General features: G+C 38.9%; 1 protein-coding gene across 3 annotated transcripts in view; it reads left to right on the top strand.

Moving 5' to 3' along the window:
• The window catches only part of LMO7 (LIM domain 7), a 132,015-nt gene that overhangs the window by 73,138 nt on the left and 39,819 nt on the right, over positions 1–19,058 (top strand). For 2 of the 3 annotated variants that reach the window (XM_083854632.1, XM_083854633.1), the window contains exons 5-8: positions 13,044–13,074; positions 13,463–13,576; positions 14,130–14,328; positions 15,439–15,691. In XM_083854632.1, coding sequence (XP_083710758.1) covers positions 13,044–13,074; positions 13,463–13,576; positions 14,130–14,328; positions 15,439–15,691 — 597 coding nt within the window. Of the gene's footprint in view, positions 1–13,043; positions 13,075–13,462; positions 13,577–14,129; positions 14,329–15,438; positions 15,692–16,113; positions 16,414–16,772; positions 17,061–17,322; positions 17,524–17,990; positions 18,708–19,058 lie in introns of all 3 variants that reach the window. The other variant, XM_083854634.1, reaches the window with a different exon arrangement.

The raw sequence follows: 19,058 nt of genomic DNA, 5'->3' as shown, positions 1-19,058 counted from the left end.
CAGCTATTTTTTCATGGCTTTTTCCACCTGTCTAACTTTATGCAGTAAGAAATTGATAGCCTGTTACATAATGCTTTCAGTGTTGTGTGGGTAATGTGGTCAACAGTTTGCTGTCTGCCAACCAAACTTGATGATAATGCTCAAGCTTATCATCCATATGTACTATCTGTGGGTCAAAGGGTGAAGGTAGGTTCATCCTTCTCTTTTCTCCTGTACTTTCTAGTGGTTACCTTCCTGTCAAGTAATGGGTTTTTGCTTTGATTTGGCAACCTATTCCTAAGCCATCAGCAGATATTGATGTATCCTCTCCTTATTGGAGGATACTACTGGGTATTCCTCCACCACACTGAGTTAATTTCTTCTTGTACCACTGTTAGCTGGCAGTAAAAAAAAGTAGGGGAGATCTTGGTGATTATTCAGAGTGTCACTGTTGCAAGGTGCACTTTGGTGATGAGACTGCTGAGATGACTTTTGGTGTGATTCTTCTGCAATTGTAATTTGTTTCAGGTAGAAGTAAGTTTAATCAAGAGGAGAATCATCCCATTAATTTTATCAAACTGCCTTTTAATTTTCCATCCTGTCTAAATTATCAGTCGTAGTTGCAGGATGATGGTAAATTCTTGCCATAACTGAGTTGCAAGACTGTGAATATAGTGACAGCACTGTTGCTGTTGGGATTTCTGAATAAGACAGGTCCAAACACTTGAGATCAAAAGGGATACTTCCATAGACAATTCCAAGGTAGCAGGTCTGGATGTAGCGGTTGCTAATGCAGCATGCATACTGTCCCATGGAAAGCTGCAGTTTGTAGTAAACTGGCGCTATTGACACACTTTTCAGTTTAATCATTAGTTTGATAATCTTTCCAGTGATTAAATGCAATAATGGTTGCGCTTCACAGAGGTTTTGAGGCATCCTTAGTTTTCAAAAACTGTGGATTCCTAGATGAGAGTCTCAAGGTTTTTGTCAACCTTCCCTTGGTGAAAAAAAGTGCCTGTTTTTCATGTAGAAATTATGAGGATTGTTGGACAAACAATTTGTAGACTAACCCCGTCAAGAGCCTGAGGGTTGCTTTTGTGTTATTTTGTCTCTGTGGTTTGATTGACTTCTGGGAAGGATAGCTTACAACCACCATGTGTGTTTTAAGGGGCCCACTTCTCCAGTGCTTCATCTGGATGGGCAGTTGGTGAAATTCTGCAGATGGCTAACTGTAATTTCCAAGACTTGATGCATGTAGTATCTTCTTTCTCATGAGAAGGAAGATTCCTAATTTAGCATTTACTCATGCACTCGTTAAAGATGTTGGGAATATTGCCATGGCCTCACTTGGAGCAGAATTCTGTTCCACTCCTTCCCTACCAGCAGACTTAGTTCTAATAGCTTGTTGGAGCATTTTGGTGATGTCTTAATTGGTGTATTAAGCCTTTTTTTTTCCCTCAGTCATCAGTTTTGTGATACAAATTACATACTTCATGAGTACTGGTGAAAGAGCAGTGTGAGATCATCTATAGTTCCCTGGCTAGGATTGTTTTCCCATATCATTAATTTTCTTCAAGTTTTTATTCTCAGACTCCTCTAACTTTACAACAGAAACTCCTAAGTGACTAATAGCACATTTGGTTTCAGTTGGTTGGGATGGTCAGAATGAATGTAAACTCTCCAACTTCAGAGGTATATGGTCAGACTAGCTTAACTTTGCTCCTGCCCCCACCCCACTTTTCTTTTTGCCTCCCACACAAGTTTTCTAGCATTCTGGCAAAGCAAGTATTTGGACTTCTACCCATTCTCTCACTTTACAGTAAAGAAGCATTCATTTTTCCAACATTAAAAACTTGGCCAGAAAACCTGGCCCAGAAACTTTAATGTTTTGAGCAAATGTTTAAAAATACCCTCTAACTTGGCTGCTCCAAGTAGCCTTAAAGCACTGTTTTCTTTTGGGGTGGAAAAATTGTTTTTCACCCAAAAAAAGCTAATTAAAAAAAGAAATATTTATCCAGTATTATTGATAGCAACAAATTGAATTTAGATATTTCAAATGTTATAGAAATAAATCTGAAGCCATAAGAAACCTGAATCAGAATAGCTGAATCCTTAAGGAGCTCTGTCATTTGTGGATGTTTCAAGGGCTGAGGATGGGCGCTGAGAATTGCAGGAAAATAGTGTATACTTCTCTTAGACCTTGTATGTTCCCTAAAAGAAAAGGGTATGTTTTTCCTTAAGTGTACTACACTTGGTGAATTCTGCTTGATTTTAGTTTCTTGATTTTGGTTTAAATTTTGCTGCTACTTCATACCATGTCTTCTGGGAGAGCTGGTTCAAGGGAATACATCCTCTTTCAGTATTTTTTTCTGTTAACCTTGCATAGATTAATATTTGACTTTGCATTAATTGAGGAGCTCTTTCCTGGCTCTAAATATTTTTTTACAAATGCAGGCACATCAAGAAAACTTAGAAAATAATAAAGTTCAGTCGTATCTGCATATCTCATTCCTTTTGGACATATTTGATCACCTTAAGTTAATAGAAAATGGACTTTAGTAGAGAAAACTCAGGTTCAGTCTGTGTTCCATACTCTTGTGCTTTGTGTGATGAATGATGATGTTGTGCCCTGTGTTGCTAGGGTAACACAAGAAACATAGAGAAAATACGGCAAAATTCCAAAAAGGAAGCATTATACTTTTTTTTTTTTCAGTGCTTATTTGCTCGTGAAATATTTTGCCAGAATATTACTGAGAAAACCCAGTAGTTTTTTAAAGCTTTTAGTCCAAGTGTAGAGACTAAACTATATGATTCAGTCATGCACTAGTGATTTACTTCTACTTAAGGACAAATGCAGCATCACTTTATCTTGTTGCCAAAATCTTTATCATGGACTAAGCTGCTCTTACCTGGTACCTCCATTTCTTCATCTTTGCTCTGTATCTCTATCAATAAATCTAAACTTTTTCAAAGTCTTAGCTCTATGACTCTTTCCCAAAAGCTGTGCTTTTAGTAGTCCCCCTTTGAACTGCAGAACAAAAAATCATTTGTTTTTTAATAATATAATAAAAGTTTAGAATGAAAAGAGGGTCTGGCATGTACACTGCCCCTATTCTCTGTCCTTCTGTGCAGCAGTTTGGCCAGCACTACACTGGAATTGCTCTAGAGGAAAAAATGAACCGTTGGAAATTGTGAAGTGACTCTCGGGTGCTATAAATTCCATGTATCCCCAAATGCAGGGGGTCTGCCTCTTCTCCAGAAGATATAGCTATCCCTCATACATATACGTGGCATTTATGGGCCTTGGCTTTCCTGAGGAGATTATGACTGGAGAGGACTGAATACTGGATTACTTTTATGGGCCAAGAATAGGGCATCTGTAGCTTCTGCTGGTAACTCTGAGTCACCTCTGTGCTGAATTGTTTTCTGAGTATGTTATAACAGCAGCCAGGAAGATGCCTATTTGCACTGGTGAAACTAGATGTAAGCACAAGTGTGAACACAGAAATACCCAGTACAAGTTACTGTCAGTCATCTCTTTTTCTTTATCAGAGGATATGTTCATTGCCAAATATCTGATATAAATTATGCAGCATAGATTTGAGTTCTGGGGCTTTTTTCTTTTTTTTTTCATATCCTGAGGAATTGAGTAAACCTTGCTTTTGAGTGTTGTAAGTTGTGGTAAATTGTTTTGCTTATACACAAGGCACTTCTGCATTATTGCCTGTTTGCTTGACACGAGGATAACAAAGGATTGCATCCGCTGAGTCTTTCCCTGGGCATGGACCAAGGGAGGAGATTGAACGAAGGAGGTTGGTGGGGTGTTTTATTCCCCTTCCCTGTGTACAGAGGCTATAAAAATATCTCTCTCTGAGCAATGTTGTATAACCTGCCAAATCCCAGCTCTTCTCAAGGGACCTCTGAATGCTTTATCCAAACTGAACAATTGCGTTAATCCTGGGGGTTGAGTGCAAGAGAGTGCACACAGGCAGTTGCTAGGAGTAATTGGTAGATGGAAATTTTTTTCCCTAATTTACCTTGCAGTGACTTGTTTATCTATACCTGGAGTTGGTACAGACGTGTCTCATCAAGGCTTGGTGGGAATTAATGTGGTCAGTATTGAGGGCTATTCTAAAAAAACCTCTCTAGTATCTGTGTGCAGAATGTTGGATGGGGATGTTGAAATATTCCAGTTAGGTGTGACAGTTGGGAGTAAAAAGGACAAAGGAAATACTTAACAATGGCAAAGAGGCATCAGGTAGTGGAGAAAATGAGTTTTCGTCATGTCTTGAAAAAAAATGCTGTGAGGTGGCATGGTTGCTGCAGTTTAGCTGAAGCAAATAATAGACTTTATATGTATATATTTTTTTTAATAATGCCCTTGAACTATTTTTGAGCAAGCTAGCAGCTGCACGTTTTTATGATTTTGAATATATTTCTAAAAACTTACATGACTGCTCTTAATTGTCTATTTTGGTACTTATTTTTCAGTGACTCCCCAGATATACCAACTATTTGTTTTGGAAAGATTGTTAGCAAAATTGTATGTTCCTCATCTTGACTTCTCTTCAAATTATTCTACAAAATTTATACAATATGGTCTAGATTTGTGTGGGGGAATGAAGGTCATGGGATCTTTAAAACTAAATGCAGGAGAAGTTAATGTAGGTAATAATCCTGATGATCAACAGGATGAGCTCAAGTATGTTGATTCTTGAGGTACAAGGAAGGAAAAAGGTAGTAGAGGGGGGAACGTTTAATGTAATCCTTGTGCAAAGGTCAACTGAAATATGTACAGGTTTTAAAAAAAAGGGAAAAAGACAGCAGGGAGATAAAAGGAGAGATGCAGCAAAATCATATGCTCCAAATTCTAAATATCAAAACTTGGGAAGATACAAAAACCTATAGTTTATGTAAGAACTGATATTATAGCTATCTATGAATTTATCTAAAATAACGTGTGCATTAAAGTGCTTTTTTTCCTTGAGAATGAATTAATTTCACCTCTGAAATTAAAAAGTCCTTTTGAGTGTGAACAAAGTAATCTGCCAACTCCTAAAAGAGCTGAGAGTCAACTGCACAACTTCTAATACTTTGTGTGGAGTCCGTCTTTTCTCATAAAAGTCAGTGGATGTTCTTGTGTTTCTTGGCCAAAGTGTATGGCATGTGACCAGTAGATTGCAGAAATAAAATAGCTGCTGGGTTTTTGGGGTTTTTTGTAGGTGCCAGTCTAGATCTGGAATTGAAAGTACAGACTGGCAAAGTATAGTTTTGTCCTAGGAAAACCAAGCAAACAAAACAGTACAGGAGATACATGGTTTAATTGCCTGTAATAAGTGAGGCTGATGAGTTTTTAGAGAAGATTAGGAATGGAGTAAGAAAAAGTCACAAAAAGAGACCAGTCAACAAATCTACACTAATTATTATAAATTTTGGAACGATTTATTTTGGAAAAGACCTCAGAGATCATCTAGTCCAACTTTAATTTTTTTAAAATAGAGCTTAATATTTGAGCAGGAAGATGCATGATCCTATCACCCTCCTTTTTGCTGCAGAAACAACTTGCAGTGAGTGCTCCATACCACTTGCCCTGCTCACCCCTCAGACAAGAGGCAGGGAGTGCTCAGGTGATCATTGAGGCTCTTCTGCTTGTTCTTCTGAGGGATTTATTTTTATTTTTTATTTGATAGGCGTGCCTTCTTCCCTACAGGATACTAGTTTTCTCTTTGGGAGAGTCTCTAGATTAGACTGGAATATGAGGAAGCTGGCAGAGATGGACCACCCAGGGAGGGGTCGGAAAAGAGCATGAGGAAATGGATAATGTTATCTTGTGACTTGCTGGGGTTGATGCACTTTTCTAGAAGTGCCTGTTTTTGTTTTGATAGGGGATTTCAGAATGGTGTGGAGGCATAATGGGTGAGATCAGCAAGGAGGCACCGTGCTCAAAAGGCTGTGTGAGAAGACAGGCTCTGAAGCCATGGATGATGATGTGTTCCCACAGAGGGTGTTGGCTGGCTCTATTCCCTCTCTGCCTTTCCCTTCTTGAGCATTTCTCCTCCACCCTTCAGCATTAGTGGGTGGGGGCATGGGGTGGAGACAGGCTGCTCATTCATCAGGGCCCACAGAGCTCCTTCCTGTCAGCCAGGGGTTCTGTAGGGGCACGGAGAAATGTTTTCTGCTGTCATTTTATGTCAGACTCTGTGTGCTGTTATGATGCGAGTGGCATTAGGTTTGGTGGGTGTGTTGCTATGGAAAATGTATGCACTTTTCATAGTCAAATAGAAAGGTGCGTTTCCAAAAGCTGTTCTCTAACTCTGCAGCCATAGCCTGGCTGGTTTGTTTCCAGCATTCTCAGCAGTGAACTATGACTCTTGGGGTTGAATATCAATTTGCTAAGAATCCAAGCGCTGGAGGAATGTCCTCATGTTTCTGTACCCATGCAGCAACCACATCTTCCATTGGCGCCTTTCTATTCTCAGCAGCACGTGGGAATTCAGTGAAATCCGATAACAGCAATATTAATAGCAGCTGAGTAGGTGGCCAAAGAGGTTGAAATTTAGCACGAGCCCGCTGCTAGTTGGACAGACAGTGTTCATCTCCTGCGCAGCAATACCCGGTGGGGGTGCAGGAGTCTTTCAAATCCTCTGACATCTTCCTCAGAATCGTAAGTGAAGCTGCTCAGTGTGGGGCTAGAGCACCTGGAGCTCTGCAAGGAGCTGGGGAGTGGGCTTTCCTGCAGTCCTGGAGCTGATCTGCTCCAGCTCCCAGGCCAGGATATGGCTCTTCCAAGCCCTTCAAAGGGCATCTTGGAGGTGACTGCTGCCTTGATGGGTGGAAGCTCAAAGGGGAGAATACCAGTACTCCTTTCTAAACAGCAATCTGTTCAAGTCTTCTGTTTATGAGATCTGTAGTTCAGAGGAAGGGACAGAAAACCGGGTTGGCAGCTGTTGGGGTTTCTGAAGTTTTCGTCACCAAGGGATGGGTTTGGCACTGGGCAGGGTGCATTTGTCACTGGCACATTCCTTTCTATCAGTGGGAGTGTCTCTGTTCTCTCTTTCTCCCCGTAAATGGGTTTAGATTTGTCTTATCACTTTGGACAGGACCACATGTATTCTTGGCAGCTAACCCTTGTTTTGGGGAGGAAGAATCTCTGTTCAAACTTGTTTCTTTGTTTGTTGGTTTTGTTTTTTATTTTAAATTGTCAATTGATAACTATATTTAAAGATGTTTCTATATGAGAAACAGACCCTTCTTTGAACAGGATGCTTTAAAATAATCTTCCAGAATTTTGCTCAGACTTTTGGTATTTTGGATATGGTCTTGAGCTCCACATTGTTCTTCCTGGAAGATAATGAGGTGAAGTGTTAAAGTAGATTTGATATCATGAGGTGCCAGTTGCTGGAATTTAATACATATTAGGATATGGGGAAACAAGACTGTATCATGTGCCAGAAAAATAAAATCCAAACTATTGAGTTGATTGTTTAAAATTTTGAAATAAGTAAAAAAAATATATAGCTTCTTAAAATGCACTGTTCTTTTGTATGGAGGCACTGGAGAGATGTCTGTAGGTCTCAGTGGTTATAGTTTATAATTGTTTAAAGTCTAATTCACAATTTCTTAAAATCCTGTGGCCTACTAGCTCCTCTAAGATGCATGATTGTCTACAATTTATTTATGTATTTATTTAAATTTTAAATGCCCCAAAATGCATTAAAATAATCCCAGCAAGCTTTCCTCACTTCTTAAAAATGGGAAGGACAGAACACTGCTGTCTTAAGGTCATCACATGGGGGAATAATCATGATATTGGTGCCTGGTGCAAAGTCCTCCTGCACCAACACCCCTGCCTGCTCCTCTGCAGCAATATGTTGTCTCTGCCACAGTGCTGGTGCAATTGCTTTTATGAGCATGATCTAAAACAGACAAGCAAGCCATTTTGGGGGTTGAAAATGTATATTAGGAAAAACTCACAGAAACAGGTGTAGCCCTCTGGCAGTGTGAAACCAGAGTGTGATTCAGGGTTGTGTTGGCATAACCACGGGGGCAGCAAACAGGAGTGGCTGGAGGAGAGAAGGGGACCAGGAAATCCTTCGGCTAGAGCTGCTGCCGAAGCTTTTGTATTGTCAGGCTAGGGCCTTGGTGACTAATTCTGCTGTTTAACCTTGAGCAAACAGTGGAACTGAGAATGAATTCCTTGAGCTGTGGCTCAGCGTGCTGATCTGCCATGTCACTTTGCTTTATTCTTGTAGAGTGTTCTTCGTTAGTGAAATATCTGTCAGTCCATGCTGGCTGGAAGTGGTTTATCAATACATGTTGTGTTCAAATGTAACAGTAGTATTTAGTCTCCAAGCATTATCACATGCCAACAAGTGAGAGCTGTTCCCATCCCATTTGTCTTTCTTCTGTTTGCTCAAGGATTGACGTAGATGAGATGATTTACAGAGAAGGTATTATTTCTCCACAGGTGGTTATTTCACATCTTTTTTCACCAGCGTTTGACTCGGATTTATGTGGTTTTTCTTCACAATTGCTATTATAATATCCCCCACGTGTTGTTATCTCGTGGCCTTTAGACTTTCACGCAGTGATTAAGAGATCTTTTCCAGGGTGGCTAATCTTGAAGTTGTATGTAAACTTTTATTAATACCACTGCCAACATTTAAGGTTCATGCTTTGTGAATTACGATTCTACTTTTACAATATTGAGACCTCTTTGTTAGCTGTAATTAGGTATTGAGGTTAGGATAGGTAGATTGGTGCTGGTTTTCTTTTAAGCTTCAGAATAAACACCTAAATGCGGAGACTGTGGCAGGAACAGATGAAGTATTTATAATAAAATTTTTCCAACAAGATCTTAACTGTTCTACCTAGCAGCTTTCTTTGCTTAGTTCAGACATCTTTAGCAAAGTTGTATTGTTAACAAAAGGAGATATAAAAAACCTGTGGGAAGACGGAGAAGTTAATGTTTAAAAAATATGCAAAGTGATTTAGTAAGTAACGTTGCATTGCATGGTGGGGAGAAACTGAATTCTTTCAGCAGATTAGTTTTAAGATGCAGCCTCAGCTGTGCCCTCCTGAGCAAAGCAGCACCCCACCTAAAACTCCCAATATAAAGGTATTCACCTCTTCAAACCAGAAATTGGATTACACCAATATTCCTAAAGAGTATGATTAACATCAACTATGACAACTTTGGATGAAAACAGGAAAAAGCAGACTTCTTTCACAGTAACTAAATGTAGTATTAGCATTTATTTGCATTGATGAAGATACTTTAGCAAGTGAGCTACCCCATCAGTTCCTAAGTTAGCTGTTGTATGAGAAGTGTTTCTACAAGCAGTTGTGTGTACACTTCAGTGCTATAGACTTATGTTTAAAATAAGATTGTAAGTGTCCAAGAGTGTTTAAAAAGTTTAAAAGCTACATTGCTGAAGTTCTTCTCTATCTTCTAGTTTATTCAAATACAGTGTGAGAAACTGAGTGTTGGAGCCCTGTGTATTTAGAGCCAGAATTGCAAAGAGGAGTTGGAGGTGAGAGCAGGAGCTTGCTGTTGGGTAGCAGTTTGTCAGAAAAATTGTAGGGTCATGTCTCTTCTTCCAGCAGCAAGGAATTTGTTGTGCTTGAGGTTGATGCCTCTATCTTATCCCCTCCTATGAACTATAGTTGTTCAGATTTATACACAAGACCCCAGATGAATTATTTGCATAGATTCCACAGTAGCTGCATTTTTATAACACTTCATGAAGAACTTCTGCATAGTAGAATTATTCCATTTTGTGTTTTCATTTACTGCAATTGAGTTTAAAGCCTTGGGTTTTTTTCAATTTTGTACTCACACCAAAAAAAAAAAAAAAAAAAAAAAAAAAAAAAAAAAGCAGGAGGAAAAGTTCATTCCTCCTAAGAGATCTTCAGTTTGTAACACTCTTCTAGCCAATAGATATTTACCCAATAGATATTTTAAAATAAAATTCTTTATTTTAAAGAGTGTCTTGGAAGGGAATTGGGCAATGGCATGTACAACTAAACACAGATGAGCTTGGACAGGTTGTACATATAAAAGGCTTTATACACTCTTATTTCACACAGAGAATGTTAGCAAGCAGATCCAAACTATATCTTCTGCAAGTTGCATGCCTCAGAGGAGATATGGCTGTGAAATTTGTAGGTCAAAAATTCGTTTTAAGACCTTCCAGTAAGGTAACAACATTGCTTTTTTTAATCAGGATGTTTTTGACCAAAAAAAAAAAAAATTATACCTGTCATCTAATACAGATTCTAGGACAGTTCATTCATTATTCAGGATCATCCTTTTTGCTGGTTAAGCACCATCAAATAATTAATACGTACATATAAAAATGAGGAAGAGTACTCTAGATCAGCAGGGTTTCCTCTTGGTTTTTTCTTCTCTTCTGCTCAAACTGTGTCTACCATGACAAGCTGTTGAAAAGATTTAGAAACCAATAGATCCAATTCAGAGGAGAGTAGTAATGCAAGTGAAGAAACTTTACAAATGAAGAGTAAACTTGTCTGTTTGTTAGCGGAGTAAACAGGAATGAAACAGTCTGTCATCCAAGTCGGTGAAATATCCCCTTGCCTGCATTTTTGGTCTCAAACTGACTTGTTTACCTGAATGTCCTAAGTTTTGTGTTGGTTTTAGTCCAAGTACACAGGCCTAGTGTATTTATGGTTATTCCAGTAAGGAAATTTTACTGAAATATAAAAACAACTAAATATTGGTCCTCTTACAAAACAAAATTATCCCAAAGAACTCAAGGAAAGCAGAAGTGGACATCATTGTGTTCAGTCTTGTAGCTTTGGTCTACATGAAGGCTGGCAGCCTTTGGGGTACATACTCCTGCCAGGTAGGAGCAGAGTTTTCCACCCCTTACTGGGCTACTGAAGTTTGGGAGGAAACTTTAAGGCATCCTTAGTAAGGGCCTCTGCTTTTGTAATTGCCAAAAAAAAGCAGAAATTCTGCTAACAAAAGGAATTGAGGGTAAAGAATAGTAACCTTTAAAATGCTCTCCACTGGCTATGAGAAGTGCAAGGTTGATAAAAGAATAGTTTTTCATTCTCTGCTTGGGAAATCAGCCTGTCTCTAGTAGCAGCTTAGGTCACAGATATGGTGTGCCCTGTAACATGGACACTGGCAAAAAGGGGGAATTTTTTTTCTTCAAAGGTAGTCTTGAGTGAATAACAAATAGCAAAGGGTTTTGGAAGGGATTAAAAACCAATCAAAAAGTGTAAATATTTTGCACTAAAGGAGGAGGATTCTTCCTTATCTGTGGGAAAGAGGTCATTGGCAACAAAGCCAGAAGCATCTCTGGCATGCAATACTAAGGAAGCTGCAGGCAAGGATTGTGCAGGTCAGACCCATCTCAGAACTTTTTGTTCTTGATAACCTGATTTCTTTATGATATGGGGATGAGCAAGGCAATTTGAGCCACTGAGTGGGAGTGGGTGCTCTCAAATAGGAAGAAAGAGGAGGAGGGAAGGGACAGGACAATCTCTGTCCCTGACAGTTGTCATGTCCCATTGACTATTCCATTTCCATGAAGAATGATGGTTGGGCTGACCAGGCCCTGTCCTCATTACACTAACTTGTTTCCTGAATGGTTTATTCTCTTTTTTTTCCTGTAACCTTTGACTACTGTGTACCTAGACAGACAGAAACAGGATAAGTACCTTGACACATTGTTGGTCTGGCATGTTAGAGAGCTCTGAATAGGTTTTACTGCTGCTGTATGTGAAGTTTCTGCTTTTCTGTTTGAACCCCCTCACTGTGCTGTGTGTGAAGTTTGCAGCCAAACAAGCTCCAAACCAACATCTGGGGCAGGTGAAGAGTCGTTTTGGTGTATTTAAGCCATTTGCTCTTCCATAACTGCTGGTGCTGCAGGCAGCAATGTTGTTCAATCACTGCAGTCCAGCACTGAATATTTACACCTGGGGACCAGGAGGCTTTTGGAGCCTCCCATTGAAGAAGTTTCTTCTTCTTGGTCTTAAAATGAGCAAGAGGAGAACGGGACCACTCTTAGTGTCTGCTGGTACACTTCTAAGGTGTGCTACAGGCTGGGTGTATCTATATAAAAAATACCTAATGTTAGTGATTGCGTATATATTTAATATTTTTTTGAAAAACGTATCTGTATAAAAGAACCGAAACCCATCCTTTCAGCCCTACATCATCTCTCTCCAGACGTCCCAGTTTCAGCTTCCCATTTTTTGGTCTGAAAAGTTCACTCTTGGCTAAAATGTTCTCTGTTGTCTAAGGCAAGTAATTTAGAAAACAATACAATTTCATATGGAATTGAAAATATGAGGTTATTCAGGCTGGAAAAGAGAAGGCTCAAGGGAGACTTTAGCAGCCTTCCAGCAGCTAAAGCAAGCCTACAAGAAATCATGAGAGGGACTTTTTACAGGGACATGTAGTGATACGACCAAGGGGGAATGACTGAACTGAGAGGGTCAGTTTAGATTGGCTGTTGGGAAGAAATTCTTTACTCTGAGGGTGGGGAGGCACTGGCATGGATGGCCCAGGTAAAAGGTGGATACCCCATCCATGTAGGGGTTCCAAAGCTGGGCTGGGTGGGCTTTCAGCAACACGGTCTAGTGGAAGGTGTCCCTGCCCATGGCAGGAGGGTAAGAAGTAGATGATCTTTAAGGGCCCTCCCAACCCAAACCATTCTATGATTCTGTGATCTCCCTGCCTAGCTGAGGCTATATTTCCCAAAGTCAACAGTTTGTTTTCTACTTCTAATTTGTTGGTAACTAAATAAGAGCTAATTAAAAATGCCTAGAGCCTTTCCGTGTACCTCTCAAAACAGAAACTGTAATAGATTTGCTACCTTCTCATTTTACATGTAACAATTGAAATAGTAGAGTTATGACTGTATTTCAAGTGAAGTGCTTCTTACTTCTTTTGGACCAGTCATAGTTGCATATTTTATATTGACTAATAATTGGTTTAGAAACTTTTTACATCTTGAATAATTGAATTTTAAGTCAGCAATTCTAAAACATTTTGTTTTCTTTTCTTTTTATCATTCTCTTCCCTGCTTCAGACCAGAAGAAACCAACAGAAGAGTGAAAAATGTAAGACAGATGCACATTAATTGTGATTAATTATTTTTAAATGCTTCTGTAATGGTACTATAATATTTAACTTATTCTTCAACTGTTGATTTATCTGATGTAAATTAATGCCATTTTACAGTAATCTCTATGTTCAGCTTACTTTACCAAATCATTGTAGTAATTGAAAACAGTACTTATTTCTGCTTACTTGAGATATATGAGATGCATCATGACACTCTTTAATTGGTTTTGGTGGCAATCATAGCTAATAGTGTATGCAAGATTTTACAGTTCATTGTGGAAACATCTCTTATAGCATGCTGAGGTTCTTTTACACTGGCACATGGCATGAGAGGAAAGTAATTAAGTTTGTATTCAGTTGGTTTTTTTTCCTTTTTGTTTTTAGGTTTTGATTACATTATACTGGCTTGGGAGAAAAGCTCAAGGTGACCCTGATTATAATGGTCCATACCTCAATCTTAAAGCATTTGAGAAGTTATTAGGGCAAGCATACACTAAGGTAAGGAATCCAAAAAAGGAAACTAAACTAAACATAGAATAATTAAATAAATAATAGTATTAAATAAATAATTATTAATTAAATTTAAAAAAATAATTAAACTAAAACTAGAATAACTAAAATAGCCTGAAGTTTATAGTTTGATATACTGCAGACATTCTAAACCGCCTCTTTGGGGTTTCATTTTCTTCTTAGTTTGGAAAACATAGTAGTTTGTTTTATTTGTTTTGCTTGCTATCAAGTTCTGTATGAAAGGAATGATTTTTAGCTTACATTAGTTCTTTTGCTACGCATATGTATTTCAGAATCCATCTGCTCTAATTGATGTGGTAGATTGTGAAGAGCCCTATCTCAATCTTCTTTGGCTGAGATGAAAGAAATTTAAGATCTTTTATCAAGTTTCCTAGTTCATGTTGTTGTATGTGTTGTTGAGCATGTGTTTTAGAGTTTTGCAGTAGTCTTTGTTGAAGTTTGTTTGTGAATTCAAAATGCTCACGAGTAGCATTTGCACCCTAAATTATTGAAAAAGACCTTTCAAAACTTACTCTTGTAGGCACTCGAAGAGTCCAGCCAGCTGAGCAGAAGTGGCAGAGATAGTGGGTACGGGGATATTTGGTACGTTGACCGTGGAGAGCCCTTTTCATCTTCAGCTACTCATAGAAGAGACGATTCCTTTGATAGCTTGGACTCTCTTGGTTCAAGATCCTGCACAAGCTTTTCATCAGATATAACCTTGAAAGGTGGCAGTGAAGGTATGTTTTCATCTCTAAAATCTTTTGTTGACATATGTCTTATGGGTGTGGGAGAGGACAATGTACGGACCTGATACTTGGATATCCGGTGCTTAAGCCTGTTTGAAAGTCAACTTTAGTTTTTCAGCTGCTGCAGTTGCATTTTGCTTAAGTAAATATTGACCTCTAACAGTTGGTCGAAAAAAAGCACTGCTCACACAGATCTTCCTAGGAAGGGTTGCTGAAACTCTTGCTTTCACAGATGCATTAGGGTGTGCGCGTGTCCAGGGTATATTCCCAGACTTCTGTAAGGGAAATAGCTGGAAATCAGATCTGGATGGGATCACCTAAAATTCACCAGCTGCAAAAGTCTCTTGCTGTGTTTTTAGGGTGATTGTGTCAAACTGCTATGTCTTTACTTCATTTGTGAATATTCAATAAGTTTTTTCCTATCTAAAAGTATTTGTTACTTTTAGTAGTTTGTCATGAAAATAAAGGTAACAAGAAGAGAGTGACACAGAATCCCTAAAGCAGCACTTTAAACTGTGTTTCTGTGCTGGTTTTAAAGTTCAATGCCAGCTTGTAGTCTTAAGTCACAAAACTTGCAAGGGTTTGGATTTTGTGAAAATCATCGAGCAGAGGCTCCATGGAGCATTGCTGATCTGTGCAAGGCAACATTTAGCCATGTTACAAATGTGATTACCCTGGGTTTCTACTGGATGTTAATTTGGTGAGATAAGCACATTGCTGTTATTTCCTGTTAAGTCATCTTTGTTAGTAAATTTATATTTCATATACTATTTAATTAAAAAAATTCTGTGCTGTTTTTTTGTCTTCAGTCTGGAGGCCAGCACTTTGTTTCCTGCAGGGAGCAGTGATAGTGAAAGAATGGAACAAATGCAGGAGGATCATGCAAACCAAATTGAGTTTAATGGATCTTATCACAGCTTTGCCACAGACTTCTAAAAATACCTCTCCTAGTGTCCTGTCAGTAGCTCAGCAAATTTGCAGCTGAAACATCTCAAATACAGAGATAAATTGATTTTAGAAGACACTGATTCAAGTTTTAGCTACAAGCACGTGTCTAGAGAATGATGTTTGTATCTTCCCTTTTCTCCACTTTCTTCTAAGGTTGCGACAGTGACACAGACTCGGAACTGCCTTCCAAAATGCATGACTCTCATAAAGATGACAGGTCTTACCGTAGGATTTCTGTGATTGAACCAAAACCCACCACTGACTTCAATCGTTTCTTACCCAACAAAAACAAGCAGACAGGATATGTGCCAGCACCTTTAAGGAAGAGGAGAACAGAGAAGAATGAGGACAACAGGAGGAGCTGGGCAAGTCCTGTTTTCACTGAGTCAGATGGAACGTTTTCAAGGTACTGGTGTGTGGTCTTAGTAAAGTGGGCTTTGATTTAGGACTTTTAAATAAGTTACTTCTTTATTAGTTAAAGAAAAGATGCTCTTGCTGCAATAAAAAGTCAAGTATTTGATTTTCCATGTTTTATCGAGGGGGATGTTTTGGTGTGGTTGTGTGGTGTGGTTTTGGTTTTCTACATTGTTTTTTGATGTTTGAGTAATGTTCTGAAGCTGGCCAGACTCCAGATGTATTTAAATGGTCTTAAATGCAAACTCACGAGAGATAGACCTACAGTTTTAGTTGGTTCCAAAATATAGCGATGAATTTCCGTTGTCCGGCTTCTTGATGCATACGGATGAGATTAGTGAGCAGTTATTGAGTTTCACCATTTCCTTCATGACTTCACTGTCTTCATTCTATTCCTGTTTTGGTCAACCTCAGTGGACGTGAAACGAATCCTGTAGCCTCCTGCCAAAATAGCAAAGCAGAGTGTGGGCTCACAAATCCAGCTTCCCTCCAGATCATCTATGAGTATGACAGTGACTCTGATTCAGAAGATGAAAGAAGGCTGCCTGACGTTGTTTTGGATGACTTAGCAAATCGTAGATTTCTAGTCAAAAAGAGCCCTGTAAGCTCTGCTGCACCTGGACATCATTTCATGTTGCGCAATGACTCTCCTAAATCTTGCTCGCGAGAAAGTTATCCAGCTGGTCCACTAGCTGCAATGCTTGAACCACTGAGGTCAGAGATACTAATCCAAGATCCAGTAACTGTTGCATTACCTAAATTGCGGCCCTTAAATAACTCCATAAAGTTAGTCTTCTAATCAGCATTTTAACACAGCTGATAATTTGATACGCTTTTTCTGTCAAATTTTGTATTTTTTTCGGAGGAGATAGGATGCTGATATAACCATTTAACTTCTTTTTAATTTTTTTTAATTTAATATATCTTATTATTTCTGGTGCTGCAGTGATGAAATTGAGAACTAATATGCTTCATTCACAAGGCTGAGCTCCTGAGCCAAAAAGCATGTCTTTTTGCATTTCTTATGTCAAGTTGCTCCTAAAATATCTTAACTGATTGGATATTTTGAACAGTAACCAGAGGAGGCAGAGGCAATTGGATACTAAAGAGGAAAACAAACCAAGAGTTAACAATCCTTCACAATTATCTGGGTATTTTGATGAGGACGAGGAAGAAGTAGGCATCCCAAACATTGTAAAAGATGATCTCTATTTTCGCAAGCTAAGTTCTTCAGCACCAAATACAGTTGTTGCTTTTGACAAATTTCTTCCTAAGTTTTGGACTCCAGAGGAAGAATTGCTATGGAAAAAAATCAAGAAATCCTCTTTCAAACCCTGGTATAAAGAGATTCAAGGGTTCAGGTGCGTTTTCATGCATGCCTGTTTCTCTCCTGTGTGCAAAGCCTAAATAAAGTGTAGTACTATGACTCTTAATTTTTTAATTTTCATTGCCAGTGTAGCAGCAGCATATGTTTTACTCTTTTTTCTTTTTTTTTTTTTTGAAAATAATTGAAATATTATTTTTGTTATACTGTTGCACTGTTGCCACTGTGCATTTTACTCAATGAGTACACTTCATGTTTTTTTTTTTCTTTCTTTGCTCATTCTTTGTGCTGCTGCACAGCAGAAAGAGATCAGATTCTGAGGATGAGGAATTTGCTTACAAACAAAGCTGTACCATTGTTGCTAATCAACCAAAATCAAGTTTTGACTGGAACAGTAGCTGCAGAAGGGATCAGAATTATAAACCAACTGCTGAATATGTGGGAAGCTCATTGTCACAGATTGCAGAAGGAAAAATCTTGGAGTCTTCTGATCAGCCCAGGTTGATACTGCTGCATGAGCTGTTCTTTTGATGCATCAAAAAGAAATGGCTGGATATGCAACAGCTAAATGAAATTAAACCTCGCCCCGTGATGTTGTGCTTTTTTGGTTGTTACTCTTTTGCTGTTTTGTTGGGTTCAGGTTTTTTTTCTCTTTTAATGTAGCCATAAGTTGCTGGCCTTCTGAAACATGTAAATATGAAAGTGTAACATGCTGCATAGGGTTACTGGCTTTGTGTGTGAGCATGTAAGTGTGATGTTTTTGAGCAGGTTAGGATGCCGGGATACCTTTGCATTGGTTGGTGTGTGCTGCGCTACGGTCAGTGGTGGTGAATGCCAAGTGGTGTCGTCATTCTGCTTGGGATACTGCAAGTCTAAACCAAATGTATATTGCAATACGTTGTGATCTGTTTGTCTCTTGCTAGTTAATGATATTTTTACTTCCCTCCTTTTGTTTTATATGCTTCAGTCAGTTTTCGTTACTTCAGGCCCTGCAAAAATACACTGACTACATGTCTTCTGAAATGGAGACCAGAATTGATCCTACATCTGGCCCTAGGCTCATAAAATGTAGAAAGAATGTTTCCTTTATACCAGGAGGAAAGCAAGGAGATGAGGAAAATGGATATCTATATCCAGATTTGGAAAACGATGATTTGTTTGTTCGGAAAACTGGAGCTTTCCATGTGAATCAAGTCGTTCTTCAAGACCCCCGGTATTTAAAGAAATTCTCTGAGCAGGAGCCTCCTCTAGAGGGTGAGATAGTTCTGCAACCCAGAGAGGGCCAAACTGTGATTCCAGATTTGGAAAAGGATGACATGATTTTTCGTAAAGTCCTCTCTCAAAAAAAAGAGGTGCCTTTATCAGGTGCTCCCGACAAGTATCACCCAGCACTGTTTCCTGATCCATGGAGTCTTCCAGAAGAGATCCGGTCCAAATTTCTATGTTTACTTGAAAAAAATGCAGTACCAGAGGAAAGGAAGAACAATGGCAGAGTGCTGTCACCATCTTTACACCATAAGAAGGACGATATGCTGACCCGTAAGATTGAATCTTGGAAAGTGGGAAGCAACATCCAGCCAGTAAATTTTATCCCAGGTCCATGCAGCGAAGAAGACTGGAAGAAGTGGGAAGCAATCAGGGAGGCCAGCAAAGTTAGGCACAAGAAACGGCAGATGGTGGAGAGGTCAGGTTGTGTTCTGCACAGATTGAGTGCCCTTGAACCCTTCCCATTCAGAAAAGCATCATCCTGTGCTGAACCATTCATAAAGTGCCAATCTGCTGTTTGTTCGTGTCGTCCTTGAACAAGCTTTTTATTTGCTTTCAATAGAAGCTCATGACTGCAATACCATATTTTCAACAAAAAAATTATAAAGTTTTCTAGTTTTAGGCTGCCACTTTGGAGAAAATACATTATCATTCCCTCAGGGCCAAAATTCTGCATAAGTTCCTTTCCATGGTTGCACTGGAATAGTGATTATACAAAAGACTATGAAGGCTAGAAATACTTTCTTTTATTCTACAAGATAATAGGTGA

This window comes from Zosterops lateralis, assembly GCF_965231275.1.
Source record: "Zosterops lateralis genome assembly, chromosome: 2".
NCBI lineage: Eukaryota > Metazoa > Chordata > Aves > Passeriformes > Zosteropidae > Zosterops > Zosterops lateralis.
This window is presented reverse-complemented; position numbering and strand designations above follow the sequence as displayed.